The sequence below is a fragment of the Phyllobates terribilis genome, unplaced genomic scaffold (genome assembly GCF_046119375.1).
Source record: "Phyllobates terribilis strain yellow unplaced genomic scaffold, ASM4611937v1 Scaffold_8880__1_contigs__length_25293, whole genome shotgun sequence".
NCBI classification, from domain to species: domain Eukaryota; kingdom Metazoa; phylum Chordata; class Amphibia; order Anura; family Dendrobatidae; genus Phyllobates; species Phyllobates terribilis.
Genome location: NW_027371620.1, coordinates 1 through 18,212, shown reverse-complemented (window position 1 = coordinate 18,212; position 18,212 = coordinate 1). Strand labels below are relative to the sequence as shown.

Genomic DNA, 18,212 nt, shown 5'->3' with positions numbered 1-18,212 from the left:
CTTAACAACCAATTAGATTCAGCCTTATACATCTTCTAGGTCAGCTGAGAAATGTAAGCCGCGATTTGATTGGTTACTATTTTTATTTCCATCAATAATTATCAATCAGAATTACACTTTCATCCTTCCATACCGTTTTAGAAATGAAAGGAGAGATCTTATTGGTTGCTACTTGTATTAAATGAAAGGCGCTCCGTGCACCTGTACATTAGTACCGCACTGTACGCGTCCTAGTCACCGTGTACAGGAGGCGGGCAGGAAGTGATGCGAGCCCCGGGGTGGTTGGCGGTGGCAGTGGGTGTGCTGCCGCGCTCCGTCCACTCACGTCGCGTACATGTCATGTGGGAGGTGTGGCGTCCTCTCCTGAGCACTTGCCCGGTCAGGGAGCGCAGGACTGGGCAGGATCGTTGTGCCGGTCCCGTACATGCTGCTCACAATGTGGCCCCGGTGGGCTCTCCTGAGAGGCCGCTCCATGGGCTCGCTCCGGCGACTCTACCACGGAGACAAGGTGGCCACAGTCGGCTCCAGGCCAGACTCCAGTTCCCCGGCTTACCAGGTAGGCCTGTCACTGGGCCGGGGTCACAGGGGCTAACGGGAGCCCTGAATGTAGAGGACATGGTCAGAGTATGTGCAGTCTGGGGAACTACAACTCCCAGCATGCCATATCAGCTGTGTGACTGCAAGGGGATGTAGTCACACAGCAGCTGGAGCATCACAGATTGTGGGGCATGCTCAGATCTCAGGTGTGTGTGTATACACACATGCACACACACTATTTGTGTGTGTTTTGGGCGCCCTCTGCTTTGATTCCTTGATGCCCTTGGTAAAGGTAACAAGGTTGGGGCGCAGGCACGCCTCCATCTGCAGGATTCATCGCCATCAGTGGGATTTGTCTAAACCTCTGGGGTGCACCCCACCGTCATATAATCTAGGGCTGGAGAATCAACTGAGCGGCAGTCACTTTGGGCGACACAGTGACTGAGGCTGCGTCTGTTTGTCCCAGTAGCTGTCACCAGTGTCCTTGTAGAGCGCAGCAGCAGAGATGACGGCTGTGGATGCTGCGCTCTGCACAGGCAGCCCTGGTGACAGACGCTTGTCTACTGCAGTGATTGAGGTGACTGGTTGAGTGCAGTAATAATGAACTACAGAATTATGTGCAAAACAGCTGCTGACAGTCATCTCTGCTGCTGCTCTTTATATATTACTGAGGAGGTCCTATTTAAATGCATTTTACCTTAAAGGGGTTGTCTGGGTATAGTTACTTGATGGCCTATCTGCAGGTTCGGTCATCAATAGCAGATGTGTGGGGTTCTGACACCTCCACTGATTGGCTGTTTTTTTTGCGGTGGCCAGATGTAAACACCTTGGCCCGAGTTGCTGAGCACAGTTCCATTCAAAGTGTAGCAGCCGCTGTTGGGTACGGCAGAACAGCGCCTATTCTTTTGCATAGAAGATGTGCTGCAGTGCTTGCCAGCGGCTGCTACACTCTGAATGGAGCAGCTCCATTCAAAGTGTTTACCTTCGGCTGCTGCCATAGCAAAGATAGGTGGGGGCTGTGTGTGTTGGACCCCCACACATCTGCTATTGATGACTTATCTTGTTCATAGGTCATCAAATGCTGATGACCCCTTTAAATACAACAGTAGTTTCTTAAAGTACAATACATTTTCTTGGGGATAAGGGGTTCAAGATCGGACTGGTAGAGGGATTTGCCACAGGTTAGGGGGGAGCAAAATACTTTCCTTTCCCTGGCAAACCTTTGAAAACTACAGCTAGGCATTTTTTTCTTGGCTTTTCTAGACACTTTTTTTTATTTTACAACTTTTTTTTTTCCCTTCTTTCACGAATGTGATGAAAAAAAATAAAAATCTGATGAATTCATGAAACATATAGTCCCGACCCATGCAACTGTGACATATGGATGCGTACACATAGCAAAATGTATGCATGCAATAATACATTTCATGGCCTGTGGATATAAACGTGTTGAGCAGAGCTTTTCGTATGCAGATACCATTGATTTGATGTATTGAAAGTATTCCCCCCCTAGCATGTCGTATTAGTCAGTGTTCACATTACACTAATGGTCTCTGCTTATTCGGTACATGGGGACAACGCTCCCAACTTGTGCGCGAAGTCTAGGTTCACACAAATCCGCTTTAACATCCACACCAAAAACCTCATTAAATCTTTATTTATCTCTTATCTCAATGGAAAGTTCACATTATAGCTCTTATGGTGAGTTTTTTTTTTTTTATATATTCTTATTTCTATAGCGCCAACATATTCCACAGCGCTTTACATTTTAGACTGACATGGTTTTGAAAACCTCACAAAGGAAGCAAAAGGTGACCCGTCACTTCTCTGATGCAGATTCTGTATGGAATCTTGTGTCAAGTGAGAAGGCTGTAAAAAAAGAAAGTGTTTGGTGCAGAAACACTTAAAAGCATCAAATCTGAAAAAATTGTCCAAAATCACATGGATTCCTGATCTTTTCTCTAGAAAACTACATTGGATTTGTATACCAAAAAAAACAGCTTGGTGTGAACATGTCGTAAGCGGGATTCATATACTTAACCGACAAAGGCCAAAGCAGTGTCTCTTTGGCTTGTCAGGCCGGTTTGCCTGTCGTGTAGTTAACTTTACATAGAGTAAAAGAAATGTGTACCACTTAGTAAAGGTGGGCGACATATTCCACTGTACACCTATAGAGAGGGAAACGTGGCAGCCCTCTGTCGGGTATACATCAGACGCTGTGCTCAGCGTATGCATCACATGGAGGCCATTAACATGATGTGAACAGGGCCTTGCACAGGCATGTCCCATTACTAGGTATGGAGAGCTTACCTGTTTGCTTTGTGTGATCATGCCCTAGGACCAGCTTCACACATCACAAAAATATCACCAAGGTGGTGGTAATATAGTAATTGTAAGACTCTATTCACCAAATAATGATGCTATTATATTACTCCAGTTTATGTAAAATAGATATATAAGGTGTTTTACTGAATTAGTCCTGACATTACCTTCTCATTGCCTTTATCAGGAGAGCTATGACAGAATGAAAGCGCTAGTAACAGAGCTGCAGGATAAAGCAGAGCGGATAAGTCTTGGTAAGTGAAGGTGAAGGCTTGTCATGTACGGCTTTATACACATTAAATGGCTGTATTGTATGCAATGCACAGCAAAATCTTTAGCTTTATATAAACTTATAGCTTGGAAACTTTGGTTCAAACTTGCTGCAAAGAACGGACCAGTTGGTTATCAGGGATTAGAGCCAAGTAAGGTAACGAGAAGTTATTACACTGTATACAACCATAATATTAAGAACACCGGCAGGAGAGGTTATTAAAGTGTTGTCCGGTCTTTTGGTAAAAGTCTACAGGTACTCTGACTGCAGACTTCTGAATCCGCAGGCTGTCAGGATTCTCCAGTGTGGTTGGTGTGAGCGGGCGGTCACGTGACCACAACATGTGCCCACTAGACGTGCTCAGCCTCTCTCAATACAAGTTAATTGATTAAGGCCGAGCACGTCTAGTCAGAATGTGGCCATAAGTGTGTAAATCGTATACTTGTTTTCACATGGCCACCCGCTCTCCCCAGCGACACCGAAGAATCCTGACATCTTGTAGTGCGTGTCCGGTAAGGATTCTGAAGTCTACAGTTGCATAAAGTGACAGCAGACTTTCACTACAAGACCTTACAACCTGTTTAATATCAGTTATTTACTTAGGATGGTATCTACCAAGGGGCCGAGATATAGTAGGCCAATAGTCATTAATTGGTTTATTGCTTATGTATTGAAGGAGGGAATCGGGCAAGCGCAAGGATCAAAGTGACTGACATGGGCCAAATAATTTCTAGTCGACTGGGTCAGGGCATCTCCAAAATGACGGGTCTTGTAGGGTGATCCTGGTATGCAGTGGTAACCACCACAACTAGTCCAAGAAAGCCCAACCATTTACTTGTTGATAGGATCATGAGCACCCAAGGGTTATTGATGGGCTCATTGATAACACTAGCCGGTCCGATCATAGAAGAGCTACTCTAGCACAAATGGCTGCTTGGGTATGCACCAAGTATCGTGGGTGCTTGAGTGACATCGAGTCCCGCATGTTTCGCGGCTGTTGGACACCCAAAAAACAAGCGGGGATTGCCCGTGCAGCACTTGCGCTCAACACTAGTTGCTGACTACGACAGACATGTGTCACTATACACAGGCCGCGCAGCTTGATGTGTAGGACACAATATTACAAATGATCAGTGTATATCCGTCACTAGTGGATCGTTTACTTCAATGCCTGAGCACAGCAGGTTTAGCAGGTCAGATGCTGCAGATACAATGCTTTTCAAAATTGTTGCTTTCCTCATTGTTTTTGATGCTTTTGGTTGTATTACAGGAGGAGGAGAAAAGGCTCGAACACTCCACACCTCTAGGGGGAAACTTCTACCAAGAGAAAGGATTGACCGGCTAATAGATCCTGGGTAAGAAGCTTTAAAGGGGTTGTCCGGGATAATTATTTGCCACAGTTGAGCGTGACAATCTTAGCTATACTCGCCTTCCCCTGCTCCAGTGCTGCCTCTCCACCGTGGCAGTGACGTCACAATTGCAGCGCAGACGATAACTGGGCTCAGCAACTCGTGACGATTCACACCAAATCTGTCAGGCATTATATCAGATTAAAAAAAAATGTGTCAGCGCCACTCTTGTATATAGGCTGTGTCTGGTATTACAGCTCTGTCTCATCGGCCTGATTACAATCACTGACGATGTTGTTATTGGATTAGGTCTCCTTTCCTGGAATTCTCCCAGTTTGCCGGTTACCAGTTGTATGGTAATGAAGAGGTGCCAGCTGGAGGTCTCATCACAGGCATTGGTCGTATATCTGGGTAAGTGGATCCCAAGGATCTAGATGGAAGGGCACTGCGGGCATTTCTGAAAGATTGTAGTGCACCCAAATAATAAAATCAATGCATTTTACATCACTTACTGTGCTTCATGAAGTTGGAGACTTGAGATTGTACTTCCTCTATTTCTTTATATCTCTTATTTCTTTGAAAAATAATAATGACCGATTATTGTCTTGTTATATTCGGTTGTTATAATTGGTTATTTCAGCTGATTCTCTCTATGGTTATTTCAGTTCAGAGACTATGATCATCTCTCTAGGTGATAGATGATACATGTTCTTAGTATTAAAACCCCATCAACATGCTCAAATTGTTGTGCCATTTGGCATCTGAAAGTGCTTAAAGGGGTATTCCCTTCTCCAAGATCCTATCCCAATATGTAGTAGGTGGAATAATAATAATATTAGCAAATACCTCCAATAAGAAATCTAGCTTCAAAAACTGGATATCAATATATACAAGCATGGCACTTCAAACAAACTCATAATCCACCAATCCTGTGCTACATTATTAGTGCAGATAAATGAAGATATCCATAATTATAAAACAATCAATTTTATTTCATCAATCAATAAAAATCAGAAACATGATATTAAAATATATGGCTAAAAAACAGAGTGCCCAGTATGAGAGACTACCTCCTGACCAGGAATCCAATTGTAATAAAGGCTCATAAACTATCATAATTCAGTATATCAGAATATTATAGAAAACACCCTAAAAGTCAAATATAACAGCATAGTAAGTATAATGAAATTAATTAGTGGCCATCTATAATGTAACAAATATAATATAGGATCTTATAATGAACCCTATGTTTAGATCCAAATGAATATTGCCCAAATATTAAAGAGAAGCCATAGTGTTGGTGATAGTAAAGAGATCACGGTAGAAAGGGAGTAAAGACAAGGTATATACCTGTTAAGATTGATGCCAAATACGAAAGAGCCAAAAAATAGAGGTGACCAGGACCCAGTACAGGATGCCGTCTCTTTGCAGTATAGTTCTTCCGATTCATTATGTCACCCCATGTGCAGGGCATTGCTGTAGCTTAGGTATCCATGTTACGACCACTGACCGTCACTATATGAGTGGTCATAACCATGGATACCTAAGCTACTGCAATGCCCTGCACATGGGGTAAGTGACATAGCGAATCAGAATGACTATACTACATTTCTAATTAGAGGTATTTGCTAATATTATTATTACACCTACTATATATTGGGATAGTATCTTGGAGATGGGAATACCCCTTAAACAGGTTGTCTGACCTTCTTTTTTGAGGAGCAAACCATCACCCTGCTTCCTACTTGTGTCTTGAAGATTAGCAATTTCGGACCAGCTGCATGGTCACACTACTAATATGATCTATGTGCTCTCTTATGCTGCGAGAAGAGGCAGCTTTGCTTCTGCAGCATCATAGGAGCACAGGTGCAACAACGCTGTCCACATCCAGCTGGCTCCAGAGCTGCCTTTGCAAGCTCTAAAGCAAAGAGCATGCAAGTATTCCTAGCCGGGAAACCAGGGGCCGTTAACGCATGTGACGAGAATTAAATTGAAATTCCCATTGCGGTTTTACCCATTAAAGTGGTTAAAACTACCCCCCCACCACCACCATTAAAGTAATACTCTATGCACATAGTTTGAGTAGGTAATAGGAAAGACGATGATCCAGCTCCACAGACTCCAATAGTAAAAACAAATGTCTTTTATTTCGAATTTTTTTTAAAAATATCCAGATGGCGATAATGTAACTCCAGCTGGTGGAAGAACAATACTAGAAGGGAAACACAGGAGCCCCAAGGAGGGGTGCCCTACCAGACGCGTTTCGAGCGAAGGCCGCTCTTAAACTTGGTATGAATAGGAATAGGAAAGCTAGAGTCTGTTCAAATGTGAGCAACTAGATTATTATACGGGCTTGAAGGTTTTTCTTATGATGAAAGATTCAAAATAATTAGGTAAGTTCAGCTTTGAAAAAAGCTCATTTCCACCAAGGACCTTGCAAACAACCAGTGGACATTTATTGCTTGAGGAGGAAAGGTGATTCTGGCAGCTAAATAGGAAAGGGTTCTTTATAGTTGGAGCAGACTGTGGGATGCCTGAGTGCAAGAGGTGCTAGTGGCAGATACTATATCAACATTGATAAATGGGCTGGATGCTGTGATGCTAATCACTACTCATGGACAAGCCGATAGGCAGGGTAGTCAAACGTTCTGGGGTCATATACCAAGAGAGCACGTAGTAAACTAAAGGGGAAAGACAAAGGTCCGAGGTCAGAATACAGGAAGGTGGTGGATCAGAGCAAAGGGCTAGGCAAATGGATGGTTAGACCAAGGTCAGGCAGCAATAGATCAACAAACAGCGCACAGGAATACAAGGCAAACATGCACCACCGGGCTAATGCTACGGCTAGCAGAGATCTGACAGCTTAGCTACAGGTGCTTCTCACAAAATTAAATTAACTTTTTGATGATATTCTATTTCAAAAAGTGAAACTCATATATTATATAGTCATTACAAACAGAGTGATCTATTTCAAGTGTTTATTTCTGTTAATGTTGATGATTATGGCTTACAGCCAATGAAAACACAAAAGTCATTATCTCAGTAAATTAGAATACTTTATAACAACAGCTTGAAAAATGTTTTTATAATCCAAAATGTTGGCCTACTGAAATGTATGTTCAGTAAATGCCCTCAATACTTGGTCGGGGCTCCTTTTGCATCAATTACTGCATCAATGCGGCGTGGCATGGAGGCGATCAGCTAATTTAGTGAGATGCACCTGTAAGTAGCTGGGTAATCACTTAGAACATGGAAGATCTGATGGAAGCTCAGCACCTCCCCATCTCAGATTGGACGCATGGCTGATCTGTCTATCAAAATACCGACAGCTCAGCACGCCCATGCTCTAGATTGGACGACTTAGATGTCACTCACTGCGTCCAAGACACTGAGCGGAGGAATCGTGACAGAGGCTTTTCTCATAACAAATGGTATTGTGGGTTTGGAACAATTTCATGATAATGTACAATTGATTGAGAAAGGTTGAACTTGATGGATTTGTCTGTTTTCCCCTCCCCCATGACAGCACACCTTGAGAGAGGATCCGCCCCACCAAGGACAGGAAACCGTCTGAAATAAAAGGGCGGTACCTCTCCCTCGCTTCAGTTGGTTTCCTGTCCTTGATGGGGAACCTGTCTGGAAAGAAGACTTACCTGCGGCTGTCCCGGTGTGGAAGAGCGGGCACTGGCCTGTGCACCGGGTTCAGTATCCCAGAAGCGCCGTCTGCAGCTTCCCCTGGGGTCTCTGCGCCGAGCGGGGCGCACGCGGTGAGGCAGGCTCTGTCCTCCCGGAGACCGCGGCGCCGTCCTCCCCCTGCAGTGTGGAACGCTTCCGGGTGTGACGCGCCTGACGTCACTGCGCAGGGCACGCTGGGAGCGGCGCGCTGGGTGACGTCAGGAGGCGGCGCCGATCCAAGATGGCGGCGCCCATCGGAGCGTCCCAGGCCGGTTTTTTTCAACGGAGCTCCGGCCTGAGGAAGGGGGAGGGCCCACAGACCGGAGGAGGCTGGATGGCCCTATATTTAAGGCGGGGGAGCTATCCTGGAAGCGTGGTGCGCTTCTGAGACATGGCTGATCCAGATAGCCAGGAGCAGCAGCTTACCCCCCCACCTCAGCAACAGAAGCAGAGGGATGCATCGTATACAGACAGCCGCTCGAGTAATCGTAGTGGCAGCCGCAGGAGTAAGGCTTCGAGCGCCTCGGGACCATCCAGAATGGAATCATCAGTTCCGCGACAGCCTCCGAATCCGGTACCCGTTTGTGACCTCCGAGGGTGAGTGAGCTTCGTGAATGTCACTGGTTAGTAACGGGAAGTCTCTTATGTGCTTCCTTTTTTTAGGAGCCTAAGAAGAGTAGTGCCAAGCAAAAGCATAGGATGTGTGCCCTTTGCCAAGCTTCTCTCTCAGTAGAGTGGCAGAAACCACTTTGCCAGGGCTGTGTGACCAAAACCATAGCTGAGAATTCCCAGGATTTTCCTGCAAATTTAAAGTCCATAGTACATGCAGAAGTTCAGGGGTCCCTGAAGGGGTTCCTTAGAGGGAAGAAAAGGCCCCGTAGAGAGGTTTCCTCCGTCTCTGATTCCTCCCAGTCCGAGGAGCAGTGGGATTCATCGTCCTCTTCCTCATCGGGGGGCGGTAGACCCTGCTTCCCCATTGAGAATACAGACAGACTGGTTAGGGCAGTAAGATCAACCATGGGTCTGGAGGAAGAGAGAGCATCTAAATCCCGGGATGACATCATGTTTGCGGGCTTGGGAGAGAGGAAGAGACGCTCATTTCCGGTGAACAGTAAGATTCAGGGCCTCATTGACCGGGAGTGGAGGAGACCTGAGAGATCAGGGGCTTTACCCTCCTTCTCCAAAAGAAGGTACCCCTTCGAAGAGAAGGATGCGGAACCTTGGGATAAGATCCCCAAGGTGGACGGGACTGTGGCAAGGTCATCAAAGAGATCTTCCCTGCCCTTGGAGGACTCTGGCGTCCTAAAAGATGCCCTGGATAAAAGAGCTGACTCCTTCCTGCGCCACACGTGGGAGGCGGCAGCAGGTGGCCTAAAACCAGCGGTGGCTAGCACCTGTGTGGCGAGGTCCTTGATGGTGTGGCTCCAACAGCTGGAAGACCAGCTTAAAGATAAAAAGGTCTCCAGGCAGGCAATACTTGCAGAGCTACCTTTAATTCAAACAGCATCGGCCTTCCTGGCCGACTCTTCAGCTGACTCGGTCAGACTGTCAGCTAGGGCAGCGGGACTATCCAACGCAGCCAGGCGGGCCTTGTGGCTCAAGGGTTGCCCAGGCGACCTACCTTCGAAACAGAAACTGTGCTCCCTCCCGTGTGACGGTAGACTCCTGTTTCTCCAAAAGTTAGAGGACCTGTTAGAAAAAGCAGGCGATAAAACCAAAGGGTTCCCGGGATTTTCGGGGGAACCAAGAAGATTTAGTTTTCGGAGGAGAAAATTTAACCGGGGTCGTCCTCCGGGAGACAAAAAGAAATGGGAAGCCAAGTCCAAAAAAGAAACGGGCTACATGTTTGGAGGACCATCCTCGAGTTCGAAGAGATCCTCCCAATGACGCCAGGCTGGAAGTGGGTCGATGGCTTTCCCACTTTTTTCCAGCTTGGGACGCGATAACAACGAACCCATGGATTCTGAAAATTATCAGTGGGGGCCTGAAGATCCGGTTCAGCCAGACCCCCTGGCGGACCTTTGTGGTTACCCCCCTACGAAAGGTCCAGGAAGAACAATTAGCCCTGGAAACAGAAGTGTTAGAGTTAGTAGGAAAGCAGGTCCTTCTCGAAGTACCAGCAACACAGAGAGGGAGGGGGTTCTATTCCCCACTATTCATGATAAAAAAAACAAACGGGTCCTTAAGGACCATCATCAACCTCAGGAGTCTGAACCAAGTAGTAGAAAACCAGACTTTCAAGATGGAGTCAGTAAGCTCGGCAGTGAAGCTCTTACATCGCAACTGCTTTATGGCTGTAATAGACTTGAAGGACGCATATTATCACGTCCCAATCCATCCGGAGTATCAGAAGTATCTGAGAGTAGCCCTGTTTATTCAGGGGAAGCTGAGGCATTTTCAGTTTGCTGCCCTACCCTTTGGCCTCTCCATTGCCCCGAGAATATTTACGAAACTAATAGCAGAAGTGACAGCCTTCCTACGGATCAAGAATGTAGTGATCGTGCCATATTTAGACGACTTCTTGATAATAGGGAAAACAGAAGCCCACTGCTCCAGTCAGCTCCTAGTGGTCACGAAAGTGTTGCATCAGCTGGGGTGGTTAGTAAATTTCCAAAAATCAAGACTAACCCCCTCCAGGACTCAGACCTTTCTGGGTCTAATCCTAGACTCTCGTCGTCAAACCCGCTTCCTCCCAGAGGACAAAATCTGCAGGTTAATTGCATTAGTCTCGAAGGCCATTCAAGCTCCAGAGATGTCTCTGAGAGAGGCAATGTCCCTCCTGGGTTCTATGACGGCCTGTCTCCCAGCAGTAATGTGGGCCCAGGGGCATATGAGGCGGCTTCAGTGGAAGGTCCTGTCAGCACAGAGGTCCTGCAACGGGCGTTTAGAAGGCAGGCTCTCTCTCTCCCCAGAAGTAGTAGATTCTCTTTCGTGGTGGACAGTCAGGGGAAATCTGACCACAGGCGTTCAATGGTCCAGATCGATAGATCGGGTAGTTACGACCGACGCAAGCAGTTCCGGATGGGGGGGTCATCTGGCAGAACTCTCAATACAGGGTCACTGGGCTTACCACGAGAGGGGATCATCCTCAAACTTAAAGGAGCTTTGGGCAGTAGAAAGATCCCTCAGGGGCTTCCTCCCTCACATCCAAAATCACCATGTCCAGGTCAGGTCCGACAACCGGACCGCAGTAGCCTATGTGAATCACCAAGGAGGGACAAGGTCACGCCCTCTGATGGTGGTGGCAGACAGGATCCTTGGTCTAGCAGAGCGAAACCTCCTATCCCTCAGCGCCCTTCACATAAAGGGGATAGAAAACGTGAAGGCAGATTTTCTAAGCCGCCATACCCTAAGACAGGGGGAGTGGGGGTTGAACCCGGAGGTCTTCCATCAGATTGTCCAGTTATGGGGGCAGCCAGACATAGACCTGTTCGCCACAAGGGCAAACAGAAAGGTACAGAGATTTTGCTCCCTAAATCCGGCAGAAAATCCCCATGCCATAGATGCCCTCCAGATTCCTTGGGGGTTCAGGAAGGCCTATGCCTTTCCGCCATTAGTGATGATTCCAGTAGTGGTGAGGAAGATCCGGGAGGAAGGCGCCAGGGTGATTTTGATAGCCCCTTTTTGGCCCAAGAGGCCTTGGTTCTCTCTGCTTCGGCTAATGTCGGTGTCAGATCCCTGGATTCTACCAGAGAGGCCGGACCTTCTCATGCAGGGACCAGTATTCCATGCCCAGGCCAGGGGGTTCCATCTTTCGGTATGGAATTTGAGAGGTCGCTATTGAGTAGCAAGGGGTTTTCACCAGGCTTAGTTTCTACTTTATTGGGGAGCAGAAAACCGATTACAACTAAGATTTATAGCAGGGTTTGGGGTAAATTCCTAGAGTTTATAGATATTCCGCTATCGAGCAAACCTCCGATCAGAGGGATCCTGGAATTTCTGCAAAAGGGGCGGGACCTGGGTCTAGCTACAGGGACCCTTAAGGTTCAAGTTTCAGCTTTGGGAGCACTCTACAATTGTAATCTGGCTGGGAATAGGTGGATCTCGAGGTTTATCAAGTCCTGTGCCAGAGCTGGACCGGTTAGGTCCATGGGTGTTCCTCCTTGGGACCTGAATTTAGTCTTGAACGCTCTTACTAGTGAACCATTCGAACCCCTACACAAGGTTTCTCCAAAAATTCTCACCCTTAAGACCATCCTTCTAGTGGCCTTAACATCAGCCCGTAGGGTGGGGGATCTGCAGGCCCTCTCGGTTAATCCTCCTTACACACAAATCTTTGAGGATAGGGTCACCTTGCGGCCAGATCCAGCATACCTTCCCAAGGTGGTATCTAGATTTCACCGTAGTCAGGAGATTGTGCTACCCTCGTTCTGCAGCAATCCCAAGAACCCAGGGGAAGTCAGGTTCCATAGCCTTGATGTTAGGAGGTCCCTGCTACAGTACATTCACATGACTAGTCTGTGGAGGAAAGACTGTTCTCTGTTCCTGGCCTTTCAAGGGTGTAGGAAAGGTCATGGGGTGTCCAAGGGTACCATCTCTAGGTGGCTCAGGGAGGCCATTTGCTTAGCCTATACGTCCACAGGGGTTCCAGCCCCGGACAATGTGAGGGCTCATTCCACCAGAGCCGTTGCAACCTCCTGGGCAGAGAGAGCAGACGTCTCGATCGAGCAGATATGTGGGGCTGCTACTTGGTCTACACCATCCACCTTCTTTAAGCACCATCGGTTGGATCTATCCTCTTCTGATCTCACCTTTGGGAGAAGGGTACTTCAGGCGGTGGTCCCTCCCTAGGGTGCTCATAAATTCTCCAAAATTCTCTCAAGGTGTGCTGTCATGGGGGAGGGGAAAACACCAAGGTTACTTACCGGTAGCCGGTTTTTCCTGAGCCCATGACAGCACCCGTAGTTTCCCCCCCTTATTTTTTCTATGTTTCTCACACCCTGGTGTGCACTGTGTGGGGTGGTGTGTATACAGTTATATGAAAAAGTTTGGGCACCCCTATTAATCTTAAGCTTAATGTTTTATAAAAATTGGTGTTTTTGCTATTTCAGTTTGATATATGTAATAACTTTTGGACACAGTAATGTTTCTGCCTTGAAATGAGGTTTATTGTACTAACAGAAAATGTGCAATCTGCATTCAAACAAAATTTGACAGGTGCATAAGTATGGGCACCTCACCAGAAAAGTGACATTAATATTTAGTAGATCCTCCTTTTGCAAAAATAACAGCCTCTAGTCGCTTCCTTTAGCTTTTAATGATTTCCTGGATCCTGGATGAAGGTATTTTTGACCATTCCTCTTTACAAAACAATTCCAGTTCAGTTAAGTTTGATGGTCGCCGAACATGGACAGCCCTCTTCAAATGATCCCACAGATGTTCAATGATATTCAGGTCTGGGGACTGGGATGGCCATTCCAGAACATTGTAATTGTTCCTCTGCATGAATGCCTGAGTAGATTTGGAGCGGTGTTTTGGATCATTGTCTTGCTGAAAGATCCATCCCCTGCATAACTTCAACTTTATCACTGATTCTTGAACATTATTGTCAAGAATCTGCTGATACTGAGTGGAATCCATGCGTCCCTCAAGTTTAACAAGATTCCCGGTGCTGGCATTGGCCACACAGCCCCAAAGCATGATGGAACCTCCACCAAATTTTACTGTGGGTAGCAAGTGTTTTTCTTGGAATGCTGTGTTTTTTTGATGCCATGCATAACGCCTTTTTGTATGACCAAATAACTCAATCTTGGTTTCATCAGTCCACAGGACCTTCTTCCAAAATGAAATTGGCTTCTCCAAATGTGCTTTTGCATACTTCGGCCGACTCTGTTTGTGGCGTGCTTGCAGAAACGGCTTCTTTCGCATCACTCTCCCATACAGCTTCTCCTTGTGCAAAGTGCGTTGTATAGTTGACCGATGCACAATGACACCATTTTCAGCAAGTTGATGCTGCAGCTCTCTGGAGGTGGTCTGAGGATTGTCCTTGACTGATCTCACCATTCTTCTTCTCTGCCTTTCTGATGTTTTTCTTGGCCTGCCACTTCTGACCTTAACAAGAACTGTCCCTGTGTTCTTCCATTTCCTTACTATGTTCCTCACAGTGGAAACTGACAGGTTAAATCTCTGAGACAGCTTTTTGTATCCTTCCCCTGAACAACTATGTTGAATAATCTTTGTTTTCAGATCATTTGAAAGTTGTTTTGAGGAGCCCATGATGCCACTCTTCAGAGGAGATTCAAACAGGAGAACAACTTACAAGTGGCCACTTTAAGTAGCTTTTCTCATGATTGCATACACCTGGCTATGAAGTTCAAAGTTCAATGAGGTTACAAAACCAAAAAAAGTGCTTTAGTAAGTCAGTAAAAAGTAGGTAGGAGTATTTAAAGCAAGAAAATGATAAGGGTGCCCATACTTATGCACCTATCAAATTTTGTTTGAATGCAGATTGCACATTTTCTGTTAGTACAATAAACCTCATTTCAAGGCAGAAACATTACTGTGTCCAACAGTTATTACATATATCAAACTGAAATAGCTGTTGCAAAAACACCAATTTTTATAAAACATTAAGCTTAAGATTAATAGGGGTGCCCAAACATTTTCATATAACTGTATGTATATTGTGGTGTTGGTTATGTGCCTAACCTGTTTAGGGAGGTCCTCTCAATGCTCTGTAAACAACTGAAGCGAGGGAGAGGTACCGCCCTTTTATTTCAGACGGTTTCCTGTCCTTGGTGGGGCGGATCCTCTCTCAAGGTGTGCTGTTATGGGCTCAGGAAAAACCGGCTACCGGTAAGTAACCTTGGTGTTTCCCATCTATGTGATTGAGTTTGTCACTTCCGTTTTTTCAGGATAGAATGCCTTATTGTTGCCAATGATGCCACAGTAAAAGGAGGCACCTACTACCCTATCACTGTGAAGAAGCACCTCCGAGCACAAGAGATTGCTATGCAGAACCATTTACCTTGCGTATACTTGGGTAAGATGCACTTTTACTTAGATGCAATTTATCACCATTTGTTACACCCCTGTCTACTTTTTAACACCATGTTGTCTTTAGGCTTTTCCACATTTATTCTGACTTATCAAATGCAGCTTTTTTAAAAAACTGCCAAAATTGGAGCTCTCTACTTCCCTTCCTTGAGTAATTTTATGAATGCCGTTTATTTTTATGCAGATTTTGTCATTTTGCAAAACGTGTGATTTTTTTTTTTTTTTTTTTTTTTTTTTTTTTTTGTGCTAAAAAGTTTAAAAATGGGCAAAGACAAATTTTTTTTTATTTTGTGCAAAATTCTTGAAGCCTGCGTGCCATTATGAAAAATTTGGTGTAAAAACCGGCAATGAACACCACAGGACAGACAAGAAAACTTGCAAATGATGATTTGGGGCCTTATATTGCAGCATCCTTGCATTTCATCATTGTCACACATCCTTATATTATAAAAAAAAAAAAGCATAAATTAATTGTTCCCTTTCAGATAATATTCCGCCCTGGCTGCATTTTGTTTTTTTTTTAAAAAAAAAGCAACCAAAAAAAACCATTGTACTCGTCTTCCCTGAGTCCACCGACGAGAGTGCTGATGTCACGTCGACAGCCAAGTAGCCAATCGGTGAGCTCACTGACTCTGAAGAGAGCGTTCCATGTACACTGGTAGAGCCGCTGAGCTCACTGACTGCCATGCTGTCAACGTGACCTCTGTCATAGCTGAATCTGAATAGCAGTCATTCTGTTGGTAAAGCTTTCACCCATTATCATAGGTTATTCACATATATCTTTTTATCCCTCTATAGTGGATTCTGGTGGCGCAAATCTACCTCGTCAGGCGGATGTATTCCCCGACCGTGATCATTTTGGGCGTATTTTCTACAACCAGGCGAGGATGTCATCGCAAGGAATTTCTCAGGTCACTGAATCATTTGCATTGTCGGATAACTTTGCATTACAGGAAATCAGTGTATACATACAAAGTTGTATTTTATGTAAAATCCAGATCTTGTTGCCAGCGCAGAACTGCAATATTAGCTAGAATGTATTGATACCGGAAGTCAGTCACTGATCTGAGAGAGCCAGTCTGGAAATGTATTCTCATTTAATAGGCTAGTGGTATCAGAGTTGGTATGAACATTAACCCTTCAATGTGAGTGTTACATAGACTTCTATGACTGTTCTAGGAACTTGTGTAGAATTTCTCATTGCCTTGTGTACAATTCATTGGTAATGATTATTTGGGTCTTGCTTGCAGGTTGCAGTAGTGATGGGATCCTGTACAGCCGGGGGAGCATACGTTCCAGCTATGGCTGATGAAAGCATAATCGTTCAAAAGCAGGGAACCATTTTCCTAGGCGGCCCTCCATTAGTAAGTAGATTGACATATGCATACTAGAAGAAGAAATATTGGCCAATTTGATATCCATTAAATATGTCCCCAATATCAACACGTGTAAATGGCAAATTAATATGTGGCCTCAACAAGGAAAATAAGGAGGAAATATTTTTCATATATGATGTAATGAAAATATGGATCCAACTTGCATGTATCTGTTGAGCGGGGCCCCATCGCTCGCTGCTGTCAGTGCGGAGGTGCTCAGACTATCCGTACAAGTGGATGAGCATTTTTACCACCTTTGCACTGACAGCTGTGCGCATTAAGGCACCATTCTTGAGATGGGTGCGGGCCCAATGGCTGGGACCTGCATCAACGATACTGTTATGGCATATCCAAAAGATAATGTATGAGGTAGAAATAACCCCTTCACCCCCAGGCCAGTTTCCTTTTTTAAAAAAATTTTTTCCTCCCCGTCCAAGAGCCATAACTTTTTATTTTTCCGTCAGTTTTGCCGTATGAGGGCTTGTTTTTTGCAGAACGCGTTTTACTTTTGAATGACATCATTAAATCCAGCCCACCATTGAACACATCTTTGTAGTGTTTGGAGCTCGGAAAAACTGCATCGAGGCATGAGGTAATCACCAGAATTAGGAAGATCCGGCTCAACGGACTGTGAACAAACTGTTATTCACTAAAGTGCTTGAAAGAGGACAGACAAAAATCAGCAGTACAGCTTACATGAGATGCGACATCGACGCGTTTCATGTGACTACCCACCCTTAATCATGATAATTTGTTCACAGTCCATTGACTATATATCAAATCTATATCTATAATGTCTGTGTATGTCTATATGTGGCGAAAAAAAATCCAAAATATGCAAGAGAATTTATTTTTGCTTTTGTCGCCACTTTCCGAGACCCGTAACCTTTTTATTTTTCAGGATATGGGGCTCTGTGAGGGCTTACTTTTTGCGCCCTGAGCTGACGTTTTTACTTTTACCATACGATGTTTTGATTGCCTTGTATTGAATTTTATAGCAATGTTACACAAAAACATAATTCTGTCGTTTTTTGTCATTACTCCGTTTACTGATCGTATTAATTAATTTTATATTTTGATCAGACTTTTACGAACGCAGCGATATGTGGGATTTTTTTAATTGTTTTATTTTTAATGCAACAACGGGGGGGGGTGATTTGAACTTTTTTTTTTTTTTAAAAAAAAAAACAAAAAAACTTTTTTTTCACTGGATTTATTCCCTTGCTGACATGATACGTACTAATGCGTATCTGCACCCTGGGCCTTATGGACCAGATACGTATTAGTATGCGCGATCTTTAATGCGGCACCGCCACTTCAGTCACGGTGATCGCATTAAATTTCCGGCGCCATCTTACCTCAGGGTAGATAGCGTTGGCATCCAGGGGGGTGTGGCCGCCCCCCTGCAACCACAATCGCTGTGATTGGCTGTTCAATTCTGAACCGCCAATCACAGCAATTCTCACTGTTTCCGGCAATCAGATTGCCAGAAACAGTGATGTGCAGCCTAGGATCGGTGCTCCTAGGAGCACCGATCCTAGGCTGCTGCCTAGCAACGCAATCCCTCTCCCCAACCTGCTCTGATTGATGTAATCGGCGATCACACCAATCAGCGCGCCGACCATTAGGTTACCAGGCGGTGACTGGCTTGTGACCGGCCTGTCACCTCCCTGTGAAACCCCTGTA

At 45.3% G+C, this 18,212-nt stretch overlaps 1 protein-coding gene across 1 annotated transcript; it reads left to right on the top strand.

Moving 5' to 3' along the window:
- Nucleotides 1-301: 301 nt before the first annotated feature.
- On the top strand, nt 302-16,556 carry LOC141252401 (methylcrotonoyl-CoA carboxylase beta chain, mitochondrial-like). The gene is made up of 7 exons (XM_073670505.1): nt 302-556; nt 3,047-3,113; nt 4,401-4,485; nt 4,789-4,890; nt 15,009-15,136; nt 15,949-16,061; nt 16,401-16,556. The coding sequence occupies exons 1-7, from the start codon at nt 425-427 to the stop codon at nt 16,539-16,541; spliced, it is 768 nt and encodes a 255-aa protein (XP_073526606.1). The 5' UTR covers nt 302-424; the 3' UTR covers nt 16,542-16,556.
- Nucleotides 16,557-18,212: the final 1,656 nt, after the last annotated feature.

Coding starts and splice junctions, on each gene's coding strand:
- LOC141252401 (XM_073670505.1), top strand. CDS start 425: ATGCTGCTCACAATGTGGCCCCGGTGGGCTCTCCTGAGAGGCCGCTCC. Junction 4,486..4,788: donor GACCGGCTAATAGATCCTGG/GTAAGAAGCTTT, acceptor TTATTGGATTAG/GTCTCCTTTCCTGGAATTCT. Junction 4,891..15,008: donor GGCATTGGTCGTATATCTGG/GTAAGTGGATCC, acceptor CCGTTTTTTCAG/GATAGAATGCCTTATTGTTG.